At 57.6% G+C, this 20,576-nt stretch overlaps 3 protein-coding genes across 3 annotated transcripts; all 3 read left to right on the top strand.

Moving 5' to 3' along the window:
* Window positions 1-240: 240 nt before the first annotated feature.
* LOC138731228 (gasdermin-A2-like) lies at window positions 241-7,542 on the top strand. Its single transcript, XM_069877039.1, has 11 exons — window positions 241-307; window positions 554-672; window positions 1,677-1,939; window positions 2,575-2,785; window positions 3,329-3,494; window positions 3,601-3,694; window positions 4,426-4,473; window positions 4,698-4,852; window positions 5,589-5,739; window positions 6,228-6,301; window positions 6,929-7,542. Exons 3-11 carry the CDS (start codon window positions 1,726-1,728, stop codon window positions 7,163-7,165), a joined length of 1,350 nt encoding a protein of 449 aa, XP_069733140.1. The 5' UTR covers window positions 241-307; window positions 554-672; window positions 1,677-1,725; the 3' UTR covers window positions 7,166-7,542.
* Window positions 7,543-8,541: 999 nt separating this feature from the next.
* On the top strand, window positions 8,542-12,826 carry PSMD3 (proteasome 26S subunit, non-ATPase 3). Its single transcript, XM_069876910.1, has 12 exons — window positions 8,542-8,770; window positions 9,481-9,671; window positions 9,991-10,128; window positions 10,305-10,441; window positions 10,532-10,722; window positions 10,846-10,949; window positions 11,057-11,171; window positions 11,383-11,502; window positions 11,582-11,685; window positions 11,916-12,071; window positions 12,172-12,222; window positions 12,341-12,826. Exons 1-12 carry the CDS (start codon window positions 8,590-8,592, stop codon window positions 12,416-12,418), a joined length of 1,566 nt encoding a protein of 521 aa, XP_069733011.1. The 5' UTR covers window positions 8,542-8,589; the 3' UTR covers window positions 12,419-12,826.
* A 1,168-nt stretch (window positions 12,827-13,994) lies between these two features.
* Window positions 13,995-18,433, top strand: CSF3 (colony stimulating factor 3). The gene is made up of 5 exons (XM_069877034.1): window positions 13,995-14,970; window positions 15,197-15,366; window positions 15,635-15,742; window positions 16,738-16,884; window positions 17,361-18,433. The coding sequence occupies exons 1-5, from the start codon at window positions 14,955-14,957 to the stop codon at window positions 17,529-17,531; spliced, it is 612 nt and encodes a 203-aa protein (XP_069733135.1). The 5' UTR covers window positions 13,995-14,954; the 3' UTR covers window positions 17,532-18,433.
* The last annotated feature ends 2,143 nt before the right edge of the window (window positions 18,434-20,576 follow it).

Raw genomic sequence — 20,576 nt, 5'->3', positions numbered from 1 at the left:
TGGAAACTAAACAAATCTGACAGGAACGATACGTCTGTAGAACAAGCCGAAGTTATCCACGGTCATTTTAAGAGACCATGAGAGGTTGACCTGGTCAATGACTGAAACAATTAGGAGAAGTAATACTGCAAACCACGGGTTTTCCCATGTCCTAAATTAGCAGATGTTTCCGGATTTCTGAACGGAAAGGCGGGGAAAGAGCAGTTCCCTAAGCCAGCTGCACATTTGAGTTCACTTCACTTCAGAACCACAGCAGACTGCTCCACACACGGCCTGGAGACAGAGAAGCCAACCACCCCACAAGCAGGCGAGTATATTTCTACGAGTTATTGTTCTGGAAGAGGGTTGGAGCAAACTGTGAGGCAAGTTGTCTGTGAAGCGTTCTTTTTTAGGTTTCTTCCTCTTTCTGAAGTCTCTCAAGAGAATAAATCCTTTGGGCACTACTGAAATGATCCCACATTAAGCACACAAGAGTGTTTCACTCCGCAGCTCCATCTCACAGGACGCGCCATCCCTTCTGGAAGAATCAGACTGAGTGAGTCTCTTTTCTCAGACCCCTGTGGGACATCAGGGAGAGGGAAGATCCCTGCATCTGCTCTGCTGGACTTTCTCTAACAACACTGGACAACACAGGGTGCAGAAGAGGGGAAGACCTGCACGTTTCTCTTCTCAGTAAGTATGGGAAGCTTTTTCACTTGTAGATGAAAGCTCTTCTCCCTCACACCTTCCACACCCCAGCTAAAGCAAAAAGCAAAACTGAAACTGCAGTAAAACCAAGCTGCAACAGGACATGAGCAGTAATTTTTTCCCCTGCCTCTTCCCCACTCAGCTCTCTTCCGTAGGGACACAAGCAGAGCACCAGGGCAAACCCACGGAGCTGCACTGGGATGGGTGTTTCACATTTTGGGGGAGATTTGCCATAGAAGAAGCTCTCCTACTCTCCCCACACCCAGCCCAGCATTCACACCTCAGCATTTTCACTTCCTTGCATCCAGGCTTTAACAAAAACATTTTTCTAACACTCTATTTCGAAACAATGCTAAACCCCTCCTGTCTGTGGCCAACAAGACCTGAGGGGAAACGTTGAGCAGTAAAATGCAGCAAGAAATTGCTCAAGCTTTTTTCTTTTTAAGCTTCCATCAGGGCAAAGCACTGATTAAAATTTAAAGCACTTAGGGCCATGATGGTTGGACTCGATGATCTCAGAGGTCTTTTTCAACCTGGTGATTTTATGATAGGCCCTAGGTTAAGGGGCAACGTTGAGCTCAGAAATTAAAATGTAGTGGTACACGCAACAAAAAACCTTAGTCCAAAGAGTGGTGATGGACTCCAGTGCTGCAGACCAGCACCCTCAGGAGCTGCAATCGCATCCTCAGTCTGCAAGATGACGAGGAATTCATCAGCAAAGGGGGAAGAGGCTGAACGTTAATTAAGGAACATGTATTTTGTTACAACAGGTTGCTCAGGGAAGTTGTGCCTGCCCCATCCCTGGAGGGGTTCAAGGCCAGGTTGGATGGGGCTTGGAGCAACTGGATCCAGTGGGAGGTGTCCCTGCCCCATGACAGGGGGGTTGGAACTGGATGGGCTTTGAGGTCCCTTCCAAACCAAGCCAATCTGTGATTCTACGATTCTATTTCAAGTCATTTTGCTTACTTCACCTTGCCTCTTTTCCTAAGGCACCACCACACTTCATTTTGCTTCAAGAATTTATCCGACTGCAGCAGCATGTTTAAAACACTCACCCAAGCCATTGCAAAGCAGATGGATCCCAGAGGAGATCTGGTCCCAGTTCAGAGCATTTTAGACCACGAACATTTCAGACCCCTCTGTCTGGTGATAAGAAAAAACAAAACTATATTCCACCCATCTCCCAGCTACAAACGGACATGGTACAAACTTGATGACGTGCTGCTGCATGGAGACAACAACAGAAGCACAGGTAAAGCCTGCGATAATCATCAATTTTTCAATTTCCATAGGCAAAACACTTGGATAATTTGTGCCTCAACTCTACCACGTTTCACCTTTCTGGTGTGCGCAATAGTTGTAATACTGAGACTGCGTAATCACGCTTAAGTGAATACGCCAAATTATTTAGGACATGGAACTGTTGGAATGAGTCCAGAGGAGGCCACAGAGGTGACGCGAGGGCTGGAGCCCCTCCTGTACAAGGATGGGTGGGAGAGTTGGGGTTGTTGAGCCTGGAGAAGGCTCCTGGGAGACCTTAGAGCAGCTTCAGGCACTGAAAAGAGATCCAGAAAAGCTGGGGAAGGGCTCTTGATCCAGGAGGGCAGGCATAGGATGAGGGTAACAGTTTGAAGCTGAAAGAGGGGAGATTGAGATGAGATCTTAGGAAGAAATATTTTCCTGTGAGGGTGAGGAGGCCCTGGCCCAGGTTGCCCAGAGCAGGGGTGGCTGCCCCATCCCTGGAGGGGTTCAAGGCCAGGTTGGATGGGGCTTGGAGCCCCTGATCCACTGGGAGGTGTCCCTGGGGGTGGGACTGGATAGGCTTTGAGGTCCCTTCTGACCCAAACCATTCCATGATTCAATGATCCTGCGATTCTATGATTTCAGTATCCCTCTTACCCAACGATGGCGATCAAAATTTAAGACAATTTACATTTAACGAGAGCTCGACTGACAGAGTTGATGGGAGTCTAAGCATTCGCATTGACTCCACAAGCGCACAGCTGACAGGAGCTGCCTCCTGTTCCAAAGTGCTGTCCATTAAGCTGGAGAAGAAGGACATATCAGTAGCAAAACTTGAGGCACTGAGAGCAGAAAGGTAAGACGGACACAAAGGGAGAATACTTCCTCTGTCACCCTCCTCTACTCCTTGCTAAGTCACACAATGGTTTTTCAACAGCCAAAACCCAAGACCCACGCATCCTCCCTAACTACTCACACTTCTAGAGGGCAGGAAAGAGAGATGATACATTCTTTCCGAAGCTGCAAAGATTCCTTACAAAGTTTTGCAATGCAAAGTGTAATCTTACACATGGGAACACCTCAGCATGGAGCCAAGTCACCCTGTCTCACATTTGTACCTGGAGAGGAGCCTGCAGATCAGGACAAATCAGCCGTGTGTGCTGCCAGGCTGCAGCCGCCCTGCCCCTCACACACAGAAGGGGAATTCACAGAGGACAGCAAGCATTTCAGCACATTTTCTGCCCCCTTTTCCCTCCAGAAGTCCCTGACATTGGGATATTTCCATCCATACACACAACACAAGAGAGGATACAAGCGTAAGGGTTCTGGCTCCCACAGACTACAGGACTTTTCTAACTCAGGAGAACAGCCAGGATAATGCATCCCTTTTCTCTTTCAGAAAAATCAACAGGAATCACTCCTTCATTCAACAGCTAAATAGAACACGACAAAATTTATACGTGGTTCATGAGACCATTGAAGCCTCAGAGGAGACTCACTACGAGGAATCCACAGAGGGAAAGGGCAGCTTCATGGCCCAACTTTATGTCAAGTTTTTTGCAAAGGTTCGGTTCCTCTTGAGAAATAGGGAAAAGTCGTGGAAAAGTCAGTCCTTCCCCATCACCTCCACACCATACAGGCCCCATAACAGATTTTTTTTTCCTCAAACAGGGCACCAGAGAGAACAAACAAAGCATAACCATTCCCAAGGGCTGCACCCTGGCCTTCCGGGCAATCAGGCTCTCCAGGGAGGATGATTCATGGGGTAAGTACCTTCCAGAAACAACTAATTCCTCCATCCAGGAGACAACACATAAGAGAAAACACATTTTCTGAAGTATCACTCAGCCTCATGGCCACCCTTAGCTCATTTGCAAGGACATGAATGCACGAGTGACAGAAACCTCGTTACGCAGTAAGTTAAAAGAGTTACCTGGGGAAGAGATGGAGGAAGGTTGCTAGGCAATTGAAAGAGGGATACTGGAAGTCTCAGCTCTAAATTTCAGGAACTGCAGAGCTCCTGTTGAAAAGCAGCAGAGAAGGCAGAGGTTTGTTTTCTCTTCTTTTCCTACTTGGAAGAAAAGAGCCAGAGAGAAAACAGGGCACTGACCATTCAGTGGTGTAAAAGGCGCTTCTGGTGGATAGCGAGAGGGAAGACTGAGGTCCACAAACCTGCTGCAGGATTCTAGAGACCACATCTGGCTTGCTCCATGCTTCCCACGCCTGTACAGGTCCTGTCGAGTATAAGCTGTCATTTTAATGTGCTCGTATTTTAACACACTTATCAGCGGATTCAGACCCAAACATAAGACAGAAGGGAACGAGGCCTGGGAATAATGAGTTTTAAATAACAGGCAGAAGACAAATGCACTGGATCAAGTGCAAACACCAAGCACTTGAGATTTCCAAACTGGAACACCAGTAGCTTCCGACCAACCCCAGTAAAAAAATTCCTCTCCAGTTCTAAGTGTTTTTCTAATTATCATTCTGTTGCAGGTTTTAACTATTTCCCGGATGACAAAATACTCTTGCTCGCATCTGACGGTAAGCAACATCTTTCACTGCTCCCATTTGCAATGCTTTTACCTGCTTTGGGAAGAGGGAATCTCCCAGGATGAACACAACCCACCAGCAGCAACGTGTTTCCTGCAGAATGCTGCCAGGTCCCTGCAACACCACAACCATCCAACCCTAAACCCCTAAATTTAGGGGCGCCAGTGAACTTCTTGGGGGATTTGGAAGTGATATCGGGACTCTCTGGTTTTCAGGTTCCTTCCAAGAAAAATTAGAAGGAGTGGAGAAAGAGGTTAAAGACAATTGTCAAATTCTCTCCCATTTGTCATCCAATCTGCTACTCGTATTCTTAAAAGCCATCAAAGCTGTGATGAGAGACAGGAACCTGTTTCAAGAACTGACCCAGAAAGTAAGCAAAGCTCTTCTTACTACTGGAATTTATAAACACAGACAGTCACGATGACATCTCTTGCCCCCACACCGTCCCTCCCGTGCCACAATTACCAACCCCCAAATCCTTCACACAGCACATCTGTCTGGTGCTCAGGACAGACTCGAGGACTGAAATATCAAAGAACCATGGAATGGTTTGGGCCAGAAGAGAGCTCAAAGCCCCTCCAGTTCCACCCCTGCCACGGGCAGGGACACCTCCCACTGGATCAGGGGCTCCCAGCCCCATCCAACCTGGCCTTGAACCCCTCCAGGGATGGGGCAGCCACCACTGCTCTGGGCTACCTGGGCCAGGGCCTCCCCACCCTCACAGGGAAACATTTCTTCCCAAGATCTCACCTCAATCACCCCTCTTTGAGCTTAAAGCCATTGCCCCCCATCCTATCCCTGCCCTCCTTGACCAAGAGTCTCTCCCCAGCTTTCCTGGAGCCCCTCTCAGTACCAGGAGGAATGTCCCGATTACAACGCAAATGAAATATGTCTTGAATACAGCCCAGCAGATTTACCTGAAGGTGTCAAACCATTTAAATTGCATATCTTATCTTTAACCAGAGCCAGTGCGAACACTAAAGCCTCAATTACAGCCTCATAAATAGCTTAGGTAGGGGAGAGACTGACCGTATGACTGTTCATGTGCTGCAGGGAACTACAAGCCACCTCTCCTCTTAAATCCTGGCGTTTCTTATCCCCCCTAGATGGAAGCAATTCTTGATGAGACCAGTAGCTGTGAGCTGAAAACAGAAAGCCCGGACTTAAAAGACCTGTTGAGCAGCTTAGAGAACTCTCCACGGCATCTTCTCCTTCAGCTGGCAGGAGCAATCACCTACACTCTGGATGCTTTGGATGGTGAGGCTTTCCAGCTGCTTTAATAGGGAAATCCAGTGGCACCGGGATACGTTAAGAGTAATCGTGCTGACAAAACTAACAGAACACAGAAAATTTACAGACAATTTAGGTAAAACCGTTTCTCCAGTGGTGGGAATGGCAGTGGTTTATGCCAGGAGCAGAGAGCTGCCTGCAGTCGGAGTCACGGAGCAGCGATTGCTGGGAACGTGGCACCGAGCTAATGCTCAGACCTGGAATAGAGCGCAAGGGATCCTTGGAGAGAGGGCTTGAAACCAGAATTCAGCCATGCAGGAAGAGCAGTGCAAATCCCAGGGCTCCTTTCTCAAGGCTGCTTGTATCTCCCCTCAGTCCCTCCACTCAGCACTGCCATCACCTGTTCCTGGAAGAAAGGCTGATTTCTTCTCACAGGGAGGCTGCGCTAATAATTCAGTTTAAAACATGCAAAGAGGGTTTGATTTTTTTTTTCCAAACTCGTTTTAATTCAACAGAACTGAAAGAGGATCAGCTGCTGCTGCTGCTGGAGTCCTTGGAAGAAGGGATCGTGTCCCGACAGCTGAAGCTGGTGAGAGCACATACATCACATTTGGCTCCAGATGAAGGGGTGGGGGGTTGTTATTTTATGTGAAGCAGCACATAAGCGATAATGACATTAGGAGTGGAATCACAGCGTGAAGTAACATCGGGAAGAAGGGAAAGAACAATTGTTTCAAACTTGGCAGGGATCACAATGCTCACTTTGAGAGAAACCACACAAAGACATGAAGAGCTAGGACTTGTGACACCTGTTTTGCTGATAACAAGCTAAATTAGACACAGCTGACTACCATTTTTCTTGAAATGGGGGTCAGTTTTTGGCTTCTTTAGCTCCAGATTTAAAAAACCAACCAAACAAAAAAAAACCATAGAAACATACTACAGTTTTAATTTCTTGGACATAACTAATTCATAGGAAACTGGAACTGGATACACTTGCACAACAGTCTTTCAGGGGGTTGGGTTGGAATTGGATGGGCTTTAAGGTCCCTTCCAACCCAAACCATTCCATGATTCCATGTAAAATATGGATTATCCAGTGCACCTGTAAGATGGTGAAACACTTCATGAGTCAAAGAGCTCATTTACTTAACTTCCACAGATGGGGAGCACTAAAACACTGATTTTTGCCTTTTTTTTTGTTGTTGCTGCACAGGTTGAAAACATCCTGGCACATGACATCAAGTGCAAGAAGTCACCTTTCCGTGTGGATGCCAGCCTGCTCTCCTTCGCACGAGAGAAGGAACAAAAACTAACCGTGACCATGGTGGCGATGAGCGGAGTGAAACTGCAGGCAGATGGATTCACCGTTTGTGCCGAAGAAGCCTTCTCGTCCATGGCAGCTCTGTATGCATCCCTGTATGTCCTCAATGTTCTCACTAACTCAGATTAAGTTATCCCTGTTCTTTCATCCAGGATGAGGGAAAGGGAATTACTTGAGAATGTATTTGAAAGTCTCTGCAAGCCAGCTTCTCCCTCCAAATTTCATCCCTACTCTGCGTTACTGCTTAGTGCTGCTTTGAAATGAAGGGGAAAAGCAGGCTCAAGGTAAGAAAACTCCTTAGGGAAGCCAGAACCAGATACCAAAATTGATTTTTCTTTGCCACCCATATGAATGCAGAATGGCAACAGAAAAAATCCACCAGCCCAAACAAGCACAACCCTGTTGGCTGCCCTCTAAGTGATCCTGGTTTTCCCAAAACATTTGGGGACACAACTCTTGGTGTGATCAGTAAGGTACAAGGGAATAAAACAGCAATAATCCACTTATCCTGGCCCCCTCTTTGATTCGTGTGTGCCTCAGTAACCCGCTACGGGTAAGGAAGCTGTGGGAACTGAGAGGTTTAATGATGCACAGCAGGTAAAGCAGCCCCACAGGGCTCCACACCCCAGCAGCGAGGAAGAAATCACAGTATTAGAGAACCATGGAACAGTCTGGGTTGGAAGTTCCACCCCCTGCCACGGGCAGGGACACCTCCCTGCCCTCCATCCATGGATCCAGCTTCTCCAGGTCCCTCTGCAGAGCCCCCCTGCCCTCCATTCATGGATCCAGCTTCTCCAGGTCCCTCTGCAGAGCCCCCCTACCCTCCATCCATGGATCCAGCTTCTCCAGGTCCCTCTGCAGAGACCCCCTGCCCTCCATCCATGGATCCAGCTTCTCCAGGTCCCTCTACAGATCCCCCCTGCCCTTCACCCATAGATGCAGCTTCTCCAGGTCCCTCTGCAGATGCTCCCTGACCTCCATCCATGGATCCAGCTTCTCCAGGTCCCTCTGCAGAGCCCCCCGGCCCTCCATCCATGGATGCAGCTCCTCCAGGTCCCTCTGCAGAGCCTCCCTGACCTCCATCCATGGATCTAGCTTCTCCAGGTCCCTCTGCAGAGCCCCCCTGCCCTCCAGCCTACAGACACAGCCTGATAGGCTCCTTACCAGCACAGGAGCGGCCCTGCAACCCCGGCCCCGAGCCCCGTAAAGGCGGCGGGGGCCGGATAAGAACTGCGGCCTCTCCCCGGGGCAGGAGCCTCGCACTTCGCCTCAGCGCGGCACAGTTGGACCCACCCGTGCATGCGCCGCGAGAAGGGCGGGAACGGCCGAGCGGCAGCCGGAAATACCCGATGGTGTGACGGAAATACCCGAACGTCTGGCGGAAACACCCGAGAGCGTAACGGAAGGACCCGAGAGCGTGACGGAAGCACCCGAGCGGGCTCAGCGGGAGGAGCCGATCGGTGCCGAACTCGGCGCTCGACAGCCCGAGTGCCGGGTTCGGCTGGTCGCGCCTGGCTCCCGGCGGGCCCCGCGGTTGTTGCAGTGTCACGGCCATGAAGCAGGAGGGCGCGTCCCGCCGCCGCGGGGACAAGGCCAAGGCGCCCCCCGACGGGCCCCCGCCCGCGCCCCCCGACGTGGAGATGCAGGAGGAGGCGGCGGCCGGGGCGGGGACGGCGGCGGAAACGGGCGGGGAGCGGCAGCCGCAGCGGGAGCTGGATGCCATCACGTTGGAGGGTGAGGGGGGGGGCTGAGATGAGGGGAACGGGGCCTGGGGGGGTGGTCTGAGAGGAACGGGGAGCGAGGAGGGTAACGAGGGGGGGGGTCCCAGGCCGAGGAGAACGGGGGGGTGGGGGGGGTGTTGTATCAGGCCGAGGGGAACGCGGGGGGAGGGGCAGGGCTGGCTTAGGGGCGCCTCCCTGGGGAATCCAGGGACAGACGGTATTGAGAGGGCTGTAGGGAGCCCTGGGGGGGGGAATCCTTATTGAGGAGGGGGTAGGAAGGGGTGTCTGCAGGGGTAGGAAGGGAAGTGGGGGGTTGTCAAGGAGAGAAATGCTGGAAAGGGCATTGGAGGAGGGGAATGGAGGGGCCACTGTGGGGAAAAGGAGTTGGAGAGGCCCTAAAGGGTCCCTGCAGGGGGCCGGGGGAGCCCCAGGAATGCCACGATGGGACCCCAGGGAGGCTGCAGGAGGAGGATGGAGCTCACAGAGGGAGAAAGGGGCCTCTAGAGGAGTCTTCTCCAGCCCCTGCTCTGAGCAGGGGTGGCTCTAGGGTTGGGTCAGGGCACTGGGGATGCTGAGGATGCTCGGTCCTGCTCCCACAAGTGGATGGAGGGTCCTAACAGCAGCCGGCTGGATCTGGAGGGATCCCATCTCCAATCTGGTGTGCCCTTTGGCTGAGGCCTCAGGCAGACGCGTGCTGAGAGCTTATCCCATGTGCTCCCTCAGATATCAAGGAGCACGTGAAGCAGCTGGAGAAGGCTGTGTCGGGGAAGGAGCCGCGCTACGTCCTGCGTGCCTTGCGGGCTCTGCCCTCCACCTCGCGCCGACTCAACTCCAACGTGCTCCACAAAGCCATCAATGGCTTCTTCACCTCCAACAGCACCGTGCGGGATTTCCTCCTTGGCTTCCTGGAGGAGGTACGGCAGCAGGGAATGGGGAGAAGTGCTTGGCTGCGGAGGGGCCACCTTCCCCACCCCCGTGAGCCTCCAGAGCATCGCTGTGCGGGGTGGGAGAGCACCAGGAACAGCAAAGGCTTGGGGATTCCTGGGATACGCCGCTCAGGGGCGTGTGTGTGATGAGATGGGTCGCTGCAGTGCTCAGCAGGGGTGGGACTGTTGTACTGGCAGCCTAGGCTGGCTCTCCTGTCACCAGGACACGGTGGGGACGGGCCTCGCTGCCAGCGGGGCTTGAGGTGGGATGGAGGGATGGAATTCCAGCACGTCTCTCCCCGCCCAGGTCATGGAGACGGAAGCTGAGCTGCAGTTTCGCCCACGGACAGGGAAAGCGGCCTCCGCCCCTCTCTTGCCAGAAGTGGAGACCTACCTCCAGCTGCTTCTTGTCATCTACTTGATGAACAGCAAGCGATACGCCGAGGTGAGGTTCCCCGAGCTCTTCCTGCAGTGCTCCTGCACCAGGCAGAGCCTGGAGAGCATCAGGGACCTGCCTGGTGTTGGCCCCACGCTCTCCCCTTCCCTTCAGCTGTGTTTGGGGGCAGCCCCTGGGCTCAGCCTCCTGGTTCCTCAACTCCGACCTCTCTTTCCCTCCGGCAGGCTCAGAAGGTCTCTGACGACCTGATGCAGAAGATCAGTTCCCAAAACCGCCGGGCCCTCGACTTGGTGGTAGCAAAATGCTATTACTACCACTCCCGCATCTATGAATTCCTGAATAAACTCGACGTGGTCAGGAGGTGGGGTGGATCCTCCCTGGGTGTCCCACACATCCTGCTGAGCAGGGCTCTTTCTCTCCTCCTCCCTGACGCTCTCTCTCGCTCTGGCAGCTTCCTACATGCCCGGTTACGAACAGCCACGCTGCGCCACGATGCGGACGGGCAGGCCACCCTCCTCAACCTGCTGCTGAGGAACTATCTCCACTACAACCTTTATGACCAGGCGGAAAAGCTTGTCTCTAAGTCAGTGTTTCCTGAGCAGGCCAACAACAACGAGTGGGCTCGGTACCTTTATTACACAGGTGAGATCCTGAGGGTTCCACGTGGCACCAGCAGCTCCGGAATCAGGAGCTCTGCTTCCCCAGGATGTGAAGCTCTGGCTGGCTGGATCCAGTTGGATTCACTCAGTGGCTTTTCAAACGCAGGGCGCATCAAGGCCATCCAGCTGGAGTACTCGGAGGCGCGGAGGACGATGACAAATGCCCTGCGGAAGGCGCCGCAGCACACAGCTGTTGGCTTCAAGCAGACGGTGAGCGGGGACGAGGAACGCCAGGTGGCTCCGGTGCCTCCTGGCTCCACAGGGAAGCTGCCGCAGCGCTGGGCAGTGGGGACTCACTGTCTCTCTCTCTGCTCAAGGTGCACAAGCTGCTTATCGTGGTGGAACTGCTCCTGGGGGAGATCCCGGACAGGCTCCAGTTCAGACAGCCCTCCCTCAAGCGCTCGCTCATGCCCTACTTCCTGCTGACCCAGGGTATGACAGGCTGCTCCTGCCTGGGCTCCGTCCCTCTCGGGTGTCTTGGCACAATGTCCTGTGCTTTGAGGGAGCAGAAAAACCTGGGAGGGAGAGCAGAGGGTATTTCTTTCCTCTTGATGGGACCTGGCAGCTCTGAAGAGGAGGGGGCAGCAGTCCCCGGGGTCATCCCTGCCTCCTGCATCCCAATTAACACATTCCCCTCTTCCAGCCGTCAGGACCGGGAACCTGGCCAAGTTCAACCAGGTCCTCGATCAGTTTGGGGACAAGTTCCAGGCCGATGGCACCTACACCCTGATCATCCGGCTGAGGCACAACGTCATCAAGACAGGTCGGGAGCCACAGCCGGGGCACCTGGGGTCACGGTCACAGCCGCTGCCGGGGGCTCCACTCTCCGTCCTCCCCCGCAGGTGTCCGTATGATCAGCCTTTCCTATTCTCGCATCTCCCTGGCCGATATCGCCCAGAAGCTGCAGCTGGACAGCCCGGAGGATGCTGAGTTTATCGTGGCCAAGGTAGTGAAGTCCCCATCCCTCTGGGTCCTGCGGTTCCGGTCTCTCTCCCCTCTCTGCATCCACTTTTCCATCAAGGCCCTTCTTGGGATGCTCGGGGCGCCAAGTCCCCTCTCCGTGCGCTGTGTCCCAATCCCACTGCTCCCACCGCAGCAGCCCGTTCCTCCCTTTCCTCCTGTGCCGCAGCAGTCGGAGGCTGGGGGTGTCCTGACCACCTTTCTTCTGGCTCCCAGGCCATTCGGGACGGCGTGATCGAGGCCAGCATTAACCACGAGAAGGGCTACGTCCAGTCCAAGGAGATGATCGACATCTACTCCACTCGGGAGCCCCAGCTGGCGTTCCACCAGCGCATCTCCTTCTGCCTCGACATCCACAACATGTCTGTTAAGGTGAGAGCAGCCGCTCCCCGGGCTGCTAGGGACAGCGGGGCAGAGCTCAGGTGGCGCTTGGCTCCAATTTGCTTCTCTTCCCTCTTTTTTTTTTGCCTAGGCCATGAGGTTTCCACCTAAATCTTACAACAAGGACTTGGAATCTGCAGAGGTGAGATCTCATCTGGGTCGCCGCATCGTGAAACTGCTCGGGCTGCGGCCCTGGGAAGGTTGCGGCCGTGAGAAGGACGCGGCTCCTCTTCTCAACCTCTGCCTTTTCTGCCTTCCAGGAGCGCCGGGAGCGTGAGCAGCAGGACCTGGAGTTCGCAAAGGAGATGGCAGAGGACGACGATGATGGTTTTCCGTGAGCCTCGTGCCTGGCTGTATTTTTTTATCTGTCCCTCGGGAAGGCGCTGTCTGAGCGGAGCTGCCCCACGCAGCCCTGGCCCCACCGTCCGCCTTCCTTTGATAAATGCCTGCATGTCCGTACGGTGGGAGGAGGACACGGGGCTTCCCTGCTCCCTCATCCCCCACCGGGAGCCCTTTTCCCCATAACCCCACGTTCTTTTGAGGGTGCCGGTGGTCTCGGCTGTCGCTGCGCCCGGTGGAGGCGCAGAGGAGCCGGTGCATGGGGAGGTCCTGGGGAAGCAGGGGCAGGGCAGGAGCGAACAGCTCCGCAGGGACTCTGGGTGCCCCCCAGCTCTCGCAACAATAATGGGGTCAAACTTTGTTAAGCTTCAATTATGACTTTTAAAATAAAAGTTGAAAAAACGCCAGCCCAGCCACCCTCCTCCTGGCTGTTTGTGGTGCCTGGGGGACGGAGTTTCTGCTCTCTGCTCCCCTCCCTGGGGCTCAGGACCAGAGCTGGGGCCACCTCTGCCATCCCGGCCGCTCCGGGATGGGTTCCCGGGGGCTCTGGGATCCAGGGGCCAGCTCAGAGTTGAGCCAGGGAGCATCTGCTCTATCCTGTGTGGATCCTCTCTCCCAGAAGCCGCTTTGTTCTGCGGCTGCAGCCATGGAGCAGGACTGAGAGCGTGAGTCTGAGCCCCGCCACGCTCTCACACTGCCGGGAAAGGCTTGGGGGCCAGGCTGGGCCCCCCACAGCCACCAACAATGGGACTGGGGGACACGCAGACACCTCGCGTGGTTCCTGTCAGGATCTGGGACCAGCTCTGCTCATCCTCTGGGGGGAAAAAATGTGGGAACCTCCCACTCTGCGCCCAGGCCGAGCTGAGGGTCGAGCACGGGGCTGCCCCAGGGTGATGGACAAAGCCTGTCCCTGCTCTGGGGGCCCTGGGCCACACCCCAACATCCAGGGTGGCACCAGGGGTGCTGGATCTGGCACCGGGGACGCGGGGACACGCTGGAGCTGCTCGCTGGGTGCCCGGGTCAGGCCCTGCGGGTGACCACGAGGCAGAACCACAGCAGGGCAGGCACCCAGGCTGGGTCGTGGGGCCGAGCTGGGTAGCGCCAGCCCCGGGGGAAGTGGTGCTGGGCCACCTCCGCTGCCCGGGCCCCACCACCCACAGGGTTTCGGGTCCGGCCACCACTTCCTTCCTTGGAAAGCTGACAGGGGGCTTTGGGCCCCACCAGGCGCTGATTCACGTCCCCCCCAACCCTGATTCATGAAGGCATCGACCTGCTGAGAAGGCAGCTCTGCTCTGGGAAATGGGATGAGCCCCCGGGTGCTTGAGCCTGATCCCACGAGGGGCACCCGCTCCGGAACAGCCCTGGCTTCCCCCGGCTCCGGGGAGGACAAAGGGAGAGCAGGGGGGATTTCTCCTAGGAAACCGCATGAACAGGATCTGCTCCCGAGTTCCTTTTACGCAGCCTGGACCTGGGAAGAGAGGTCATCGTTAGGTTTCAGAGTTAACAGCTGGCGGTGCTCATGGATCGGATGCAGCTGCCCTGGGTTCCTTCTTTCCAGTTGAAGATGGGGGCAGCTCCCGGGGCTCAGGGAGCGCGTTGTGTCCCCGCACCGGCCCCGAGCCAGGCCCAGGTGGCACAAGGACCCCTGGGGTCACCCTTGCCTGGCTTGGCTGTGTGTCCGGCGGGTGCCTCAGGATCCGGCCCAGCTGGCAGCAGCCCAGATCATCCTGGAAGGACTTGCGGGAACCCGCACGAGCCAAAATTCCTACGTCAGCGGGGCAGGGAGCAGCCGGGGCTGCACTGGGAGCCGCTTCCCCGAAGGGGCAGGCGGGACAGCCCCGGGCTGGGGCCCCGACACCACCGAGCGCTCGGTGCTGCTCGCAGCAACGCTGAGCTTGGCGCAGCCCTGCGGCACCCAGCGGGGCAGGATCCGGCCCTGGGGCGCTGAACCGGGGGGGCCGTGTCCCTGGCAGGTGCCTGGATGGGGTCTGACCTGACCTCAGTCACCTCCGGCCGGTCCCAGCACCACGCCGGCCACCGGGGCTTGGGCAGCTGGTGGGGATGATGCCCACGCGGGGTTGGGATAGTGACAATCCAGGAGGGACTCTGGCTGTGAAAAGCCACCATCCCCTTGCCCGGTGACCCGCCGGTGACACCGGGGCATTGGCCAGCCCGGCCGGCGAGGCGGGAGCCCGGCCAGCGGGTTAATAAGTCACCGAGCCACCATCCCAGCACCCAACATCTCCCCTGGTGCCAGGGCTCCCCTGGGCACCCGTCGGCTCTGCGAGGGGCACCGGTGGCCGGGAAAGCCCCGCAGGCTGGAAGGTGTGGGCAGCGGCCGGAGCGCCTGGCTCCCAGGATTTGCATGTTGGTGATTAAGACAATGAGGCAATCGTCACTGTTGCCACATCAGTGTGAATCCCCGGAGCCCGCTATAAATGCCCTAATCGATGAGGCCGCGCAGAGCCGGGGCAGGAGGAGCTGTGCTGGACCAGGCCAGGCTTGCAGAGAGGAGAAGACACTGAGCCAGGCACCATGTGCTCCCTCACCCGTGAGTACCTGCACCCGCAGCACCCGCTGCGCTCGGAAAACCCGCTGTACCTGTAGCCAACTCGGCACTGCAGGACGCAGGGATCCCCCCGGTCGCTCTCCCCCATCCAGGGGGTCTCTGCCCCTTCCCTGCTCTGCGTCGGTGCCACCATCCCCGGGGAGCATCTGCTCGCTGGGCTGGGGGCCGCGGTGCCCTCGGGGTGGGCGCTGAGCCGCTGTCCCCGCAGACGCGCTGATGCCGGCGCTGGTCGCGCTGCTGTGGGCGCCGTGGCGGGCGCTGGACGGGGCGCCGCTGGCCGAGCTCTCGGGGGACCACGACTTCCAGCTCTTCCTGCACAAGAACCTCGAATTCACCCGCAAGATCAAGGGGGACGTGGCCGCGCTGCAGCGTGCGGTGGTGAGTCCTGCGTGCCGCGCAGAGCCCCGGGGGGGGAAGGTGGCCACAGGCGCTGCGGGGTCACAGATAAGGTGACCTTCCCCTTATCGGCACCGCAAGGCCAGGAGCCAGCGGTGTGCCCTGTGCCTTGGCCTCCCACCACGCTGCTTGACCCCGAGGTCCTGGGGCACCCGCGGGGGCTGGGGACACACGGCGGGGGGGGTCCCGCGGCTCAGGGATGGGGCAGTGGGATCCTCCGGCCAGCCTGACCCTGTCCCCTTGGCCGCAGTGCGACACCTTCCAGCTGTGCGAGGAGGAGGAGCTGCTGCTTGTGCGGCAGGACCTGGGCATCGCGCAGGCACCGCTGGAGCAGTGTCACAGCCGCGCCTTCCAGGCGGTGAGTGCGGGCGCTCACCCGTGGCACGAGCGCAACAGTCTCAGCCCCGCCAGCTTCGCGCAGGGGCAGTGGGGTGCCCAGCACAGGGGCAGTGGCCAGGCTGAGCCCCACCGACCGCTCGGAGGGAGTCCCGCGCTGAGCCTGGCTCCGAGTCCCCGCAACCTCTCCAAGCTCCGCTGACCGCTCTGAGTCCTGCTCTGAGCCCCACTGACCGCTCTGAGCCTCCTCCGAGTCCCTGCTGGCCACTCCAAGGCCCGCTGACTAATCCAAGCCCTGCTCTGAGCCAAACTGACCACTCCGAGCCCTGCTCTGAGCCAAACTGACCACTCCGAGCCCTACTGACCACTCTGAGCCGTGCTCTGAGCCAAACTGACCACTCTGAGCCCTGCTCTGAGCCAAACTGACCACTCCAAGCCATGCTCTGAGCCAAACTGACCACTCCGAGCCCTGCTCTGAGCCAAACTGACCACTCCGAGCCGTGCTCTGAGCCCTACTGACCACTCCGAGCCGTGCTCTGAGCCAAACTGACCACTCCGAGCCATGCTCCGAGCCAAACTGACCACTCCGAGCTGTGCTCTGAGCCAAACTGACCACCCCGAGCCCTACGGACCACTCTGAGCCCTCCTCTGAGCCAAAGTGGCCACTCCGAGCCCTGCTCTGAGCCAAACTGACCACTCCAAGCTCTGCTCTGAGCCAAACTGACCACTCCGAGCCCTACTGACCACTCTGAGCCCTGCTCTGAGCCAAACTGACCACTCCAAGCCATGCTCTGAGCCAAACTGACCACTCCAAGCCGTGCTCTGAGCCAAACTGACCACTCCGAGCCCTGCTCTGAGCCAAACTGACCACTCTGAGCCCTGCTGAGCTTCACTGACAGCTTTGAGCACCACTGACCGCTCCATGCTCTGCTTTGAGCCCCACTGACCACTCTGAGCTTTGCTCTGAGCCTCACTGACCACTCCGAGCCCCACTGACCATTCCGTGCCTGCCCGCAGGAGGCCTGCTTCAGCCAGATCCGTGATGGGCTCCGCAACTACCACAGCTCCCTCGCCACCGTCCTGGAGCTGCTGCCCACGCACGCCGGCCTGGTGGAGACCCTGCAGCTGGACGCTGCCAACCTCTCCTCCAACATCCAGCAGCAGGTGAGGGGGAGCATGGGGTCTGCATCCCCGGGGGAATAGGGACGGCACAGTGGGGATACGGGGTCTGCATCCCCAGGGGGATGGGGAGAGCTTCACAGGGTCTGCATCCCCTGGGAAGGCTCAGTGGAGATACGGGATCTGCATCCCTGAGGGAAAGGGAGAGCTCAGCAGGGACACGGGGTCTGCATCCCTGGGGAGGGCACAGGAGGGACACGGGGTCTGCATCCCTGGGGAGGGCACAGGAGGGACACAGGGTGTGCATCCCCTGGGAAGGCTCAGCAGGGATACGGGCTTCGCATCCCTGAAGGAATGGGGAGGACACAGCAGGGATACGGGGTCTGCATCCCTGAGGGAATGAGCAGGGCTCGGCAGCGATATGGGATGCGCGTCCCCGAGCTCGCAGCAGCTCCGCAGGCACCCCAGGATGCTGCCGTGCTCCCCGGGGTGTCTGGAGCTGACACCTCTGCCCGCTGCAGATGGAGGACCTGGGCTTGGCCACGGTGACCTTCCCCACCGAGGACCGGAGCCCCCTTCCCGCTTTCTCCTCCCGTTTCCAACACCAAGTTGGCGGCTTCTTCATCCTGGCCAACTTCCAGCGCTTCCTGGAGACGGCGTACCGAGCGCTGCGGCACCTCGCCCGCCTCTGACCCCCGGCTCTGCATCACCGCACCCTATTTATTTATGTCCCAGCCCGAGCGACCTTCCCGGCTTTTCCGCTTTTTTCACTATTTATCGCTATTTAATATTTATCCGGCGGGGATGCTCCCCCGCCCAGTGGTCCCAGAGCAGGGTGGCCGGCCCTGCGGTGGCATCCGTGCACGGTTCTCCGTGCGCAGCATCACCCTTGTTTAATATTTAAACAAAAGCGTATCTCTGCTATGAGGTTCGGGAGCCGCGGCTGAGCCCTGGCAGCTGCCGCGGGCACCGCGTGTGCCTCAGTTTCCCCACGGCTCAGGCAGGGTGCTGCCGGAAGCCCTGAGCATCCCGCGTGGCCGAGGGGAAAAACCATCTTCATCTATGGATGAAGCTACTTCAGAGCATCTCCCTGCCTGGGCTGCAGCCTGCAGGGACGGCTCTGATGGCTGTTATTGCTATTAGGCATAGTTACATTAATTAATATTTATTGGCCATTAGGTAAGGAGGATGGAGGAGCCGTAGGGATGCGGCAGCCTCTCAGGATGAGGCTTTTCCAGGGGAGCTCCAACATCTTTGGGAGGGCTGAGGCTTCGCTCTGCCAGCACCCGTTCCCCTTCCCTGCTGAACTCGAGTATTTATTGCGGTTTAATTTATTTGCACCCATCTCCCAGTCCTGGGGAGCAGCTCCTGTCCACCCTGAGACTGGCACAGCCTCCGGTCTCGTGGCTGTGCCGGCAGCTCCCTCCGGCCCACGCAGCCGTTTTTGTGTATGGGAAATTTCACAGCCCAGCCCGGTGTTTTGTACTGTATTTATTGCCACAGCTGGGTCAGCCCCAGCAAAACACATGCTAGGGTTGTTTGTTTTTTTTATATATGCGATAAAAAATGGAAATAAATTCTATTTTTGCCTTTCCTGCCGTTTCCTGCCTGCGTGGGGTGGGATGCTGCGTGGTGAGGGGACACGGGGACAGAGATGGGACGTGGGGAATGGGTTCCTTTCCCCTGTGGCTGCTGGCACCAGCTCAGTGGTGCTGAATTTTGGTACAAGCCAGCACCCCTGGTGCTCCTGGCCCTGCACCGCGGCACAAACCTCCCCAGGGGGCCAGGAATTACCCGTGGGTGGCTGGGTGCAGCTGCTCGGGGGTGGCAGCTTCCTCCTGCATCCGGCAGCAGCGCTTGGGCAAGAGCCGATTCCTAGAAAGCGCCGGAGCCTGGCAGTGCCCAGCTGGCAGCTCAGGGCTGTGGGGAGCAGTCCCGGCACTGGCACCACACCGGGACCTGCCGGCAGCTGATGTTGGGGCTCACGCACACCCCGGCAGCACCGAGCATCCCCATCCCACGCAGGGATGGCCAGGAGAGCGAGCACGGGTGTGATGAGCGCTCAAGGGCTCTGCAGAGGCAGCTATGGCCTCGCCACAGACCTTGGGGTTGGTGGCAGTGGGGGAACCTGGTCACCTCTCCTTCTCTGCTGCCGCAAGGGGAATCAGCCCTACAGCTGCCCCGGGAGCCCTCCTAGTGTCCCCGCCCTGGGATGAGACTTCCATCAGGGAGAAACCCCAGGTGGATGGACAAATAGACGCGCCCAGCTGAAACCAGCAGAACCAGGGGACGCGGCAAGCCCCTGTAGCCATTCCCAGCCCGCCCGTAGCCTCACCCCAGGGGTGTTTGGCCACCCTGGGCTGTCCCTGCACTCCCAGGCTTGCACCAACCCCGCTTCCTCCCACCACCCGTCCCATGTTCGTGTCCCATGACCACCAGCAGCCCCATGGTGGCCCCAGCAGAGCTCCTGTGGGTGCTGGGGATCCCTGCTCCTGCCTTTTCCTCATTTCCCTATTCTAGGAAGGGGCAAGCATGAAGCCGGAGCTCCAGTGGGTGCTGGAGGTCCCTGTTCCGGCCTTCTCTCCCCGCTTCCCTGTCCTGGGAAGGAGCAGGGATGAAGCCAAAGCCGCACTGCCATCCATACCCCATCCCACCACCCTGGGGAAGCCACAGCCCCTGCCCAGCAGCTCCCGGGAGAGCAAGCGGCGAGAGGCAATGCTCCTTTCTCGCTTATCGGCGTTTACAGGAAACCCCTTCTGCTCCAGCCCTTTCCTGGAAGGTGAAGTGCCAGGCGCCAACAGGGAGCGTGGGGCTGCCGCTGGCAAATATTGACAGAGCCTGGAAGGCCAAGAGCGCCCAGGGCTGCTCTTTGCTCCGAGCTAACGGTAAAGAGCCGCCCCTGGGCAGGCAGGAGCTGCCACTGGACCAGGGCTGAAGTGCCCGGGAACGTCGGTGCCGCTCAACATAGGACGCAGGCCTGGTGGGGAGCAGCACAGCACGGCAAGGCTCCTCCGCTCACCGTATTAGGGTCTCTCCCTCCAGTGAATTCCATGAACAGTCAAGAGCTGAGATCATCCCAGGCATCAGGAGCAGGCAGGGGTCAGGCAGGCCCTGAATCACCATCCCGCTGTCTTCTTCCCTGCCAGCATTGACCTAAACCCTGTGGAACCGCTCCAGGTCGTTCCTGTGCTGCCTCTCCCGCAGCACGACCGAAACACTTGGTTTAGAGCCCTCAAAACAGGGGCTGCGAACCCCACTGGAGTCAAGGCAGGGGGCACAGCCCAGCCCCAGGGATGCAGCCGCGACCTGGCTCAGAGCCGGGGCATCCCGAGGGGAAGACTGGCACCCAGCACCCCCAGGCACCGCTTCCCCCTTTCTTGTGAGTCAAGCAGAAAACATAAATGAAAGGAGCAGAGGCAAAGCCACCCCAGCTCTGCCACCCCCTCAGGGTTGGGGTTTTGTGACAATGACCGGTGGATTCACCACTAAAGCAGCTGACCGGGTGCCAGGACACCCCCGCAGAGGAGCCTCTCCCAGCATGAGGCCAACGCAGCACTGGTGAGGCCTCGGTTACCATGTTCACAGCCAGGGATGCGGGGTGAACTCACGCTCACGGGGAAGAATTTCCAACAGGAATTCGCTTGCAGCTTACAGAGCGGCAGGAAAGCATCTCCGCTCCACCCAGCCACACATCTGCAGCTGGAGAGACGTAGGAACCCACTTCCAGAGCGGAGCAT

Source organism: Phaenicophaeus curvirostris, chromosome 26 (genome assembly GCF_032191515.1).
Source record: "Phaenicophaeus curvirostris isolate KB17595 chromosome 26, BPBGC_Pcur_1.0, whole genome shotgun sequence".
Taxonomy (NCBI): domain Eukaryota; kingdom Metazoa; phylum Chordata; class Aves; order Cuculiformes; family Cuculidae; genus Phaenicophaeus; species Phaenicophaeus curvirostris.
This window is presented reverse-complemented; position numbering and strand designations above follow the sequence as displayed.

Excerpts from the sequence above, each read along its gene's own strand:
- LOC138731228 (XM_069877039.1), top strand. The coding sequence starts at position 1,726 with ATGTTTAAAACACTCACCCAAGCCATTGCAAAGCAGATGGATCCCAGA. Across the intron at positions 2,786-3,328 it reads GAGGCACTGAGAGCAGAAAG|AAAAATCAACAGGAATCACT; the intron begins GTAAGACGGACA and ends TTTCTCTTTCAG. Across the intron at positions 4,474-4,697 it reads ACTCTTGCTCGCATCTGACG|GTTCCTTCCAAGAAAAATTA; the intron begins GTAAGCAACATC and ends TCTGGTTTTCAG.
- PSMD3 (XM_069876910.1), top strand. The coding sequence starts at position 8,590 with ATGAAGCAGGAGGGCGCGTCCCGCCGCCGCGGGGACAAGGCCAAGGCG. Across the intron at positions 11,172-11,382 it reads CTACTTCCTGCTGACCCAGG|CCGTCAGGACCGGGAACCTG; the intron begins GTATGACAGGCT and ends CCCCTCTTCCAG. Across the intron at positions 11,503-11,581 it reads GCACAACGTCATCAAGACAG|GTGTCCGTATGATCAGCCTT; the intron begins GTCGGGAGCCAC and ends CCTCCCCCGCAG.
- CSF3 (XM_069877034.1), top strand. Across the intron at positions 15,743-16,737 it reads ACAGCCGCGCCTTCCAGGCG|GAGGCCTGCTTCAGCCAGAT; the intron begins GTGAGTGCGGGC and ends GCCTGCCCGCAG. Across the intron at positions 16,885-17,360 it reads CCTCCAACATCCAGCAGCAG|ATGGAGGACCTGGGCTTGGC; the intron begins GTGAGGGGGAGC and ends TGCCCGCTGCAG.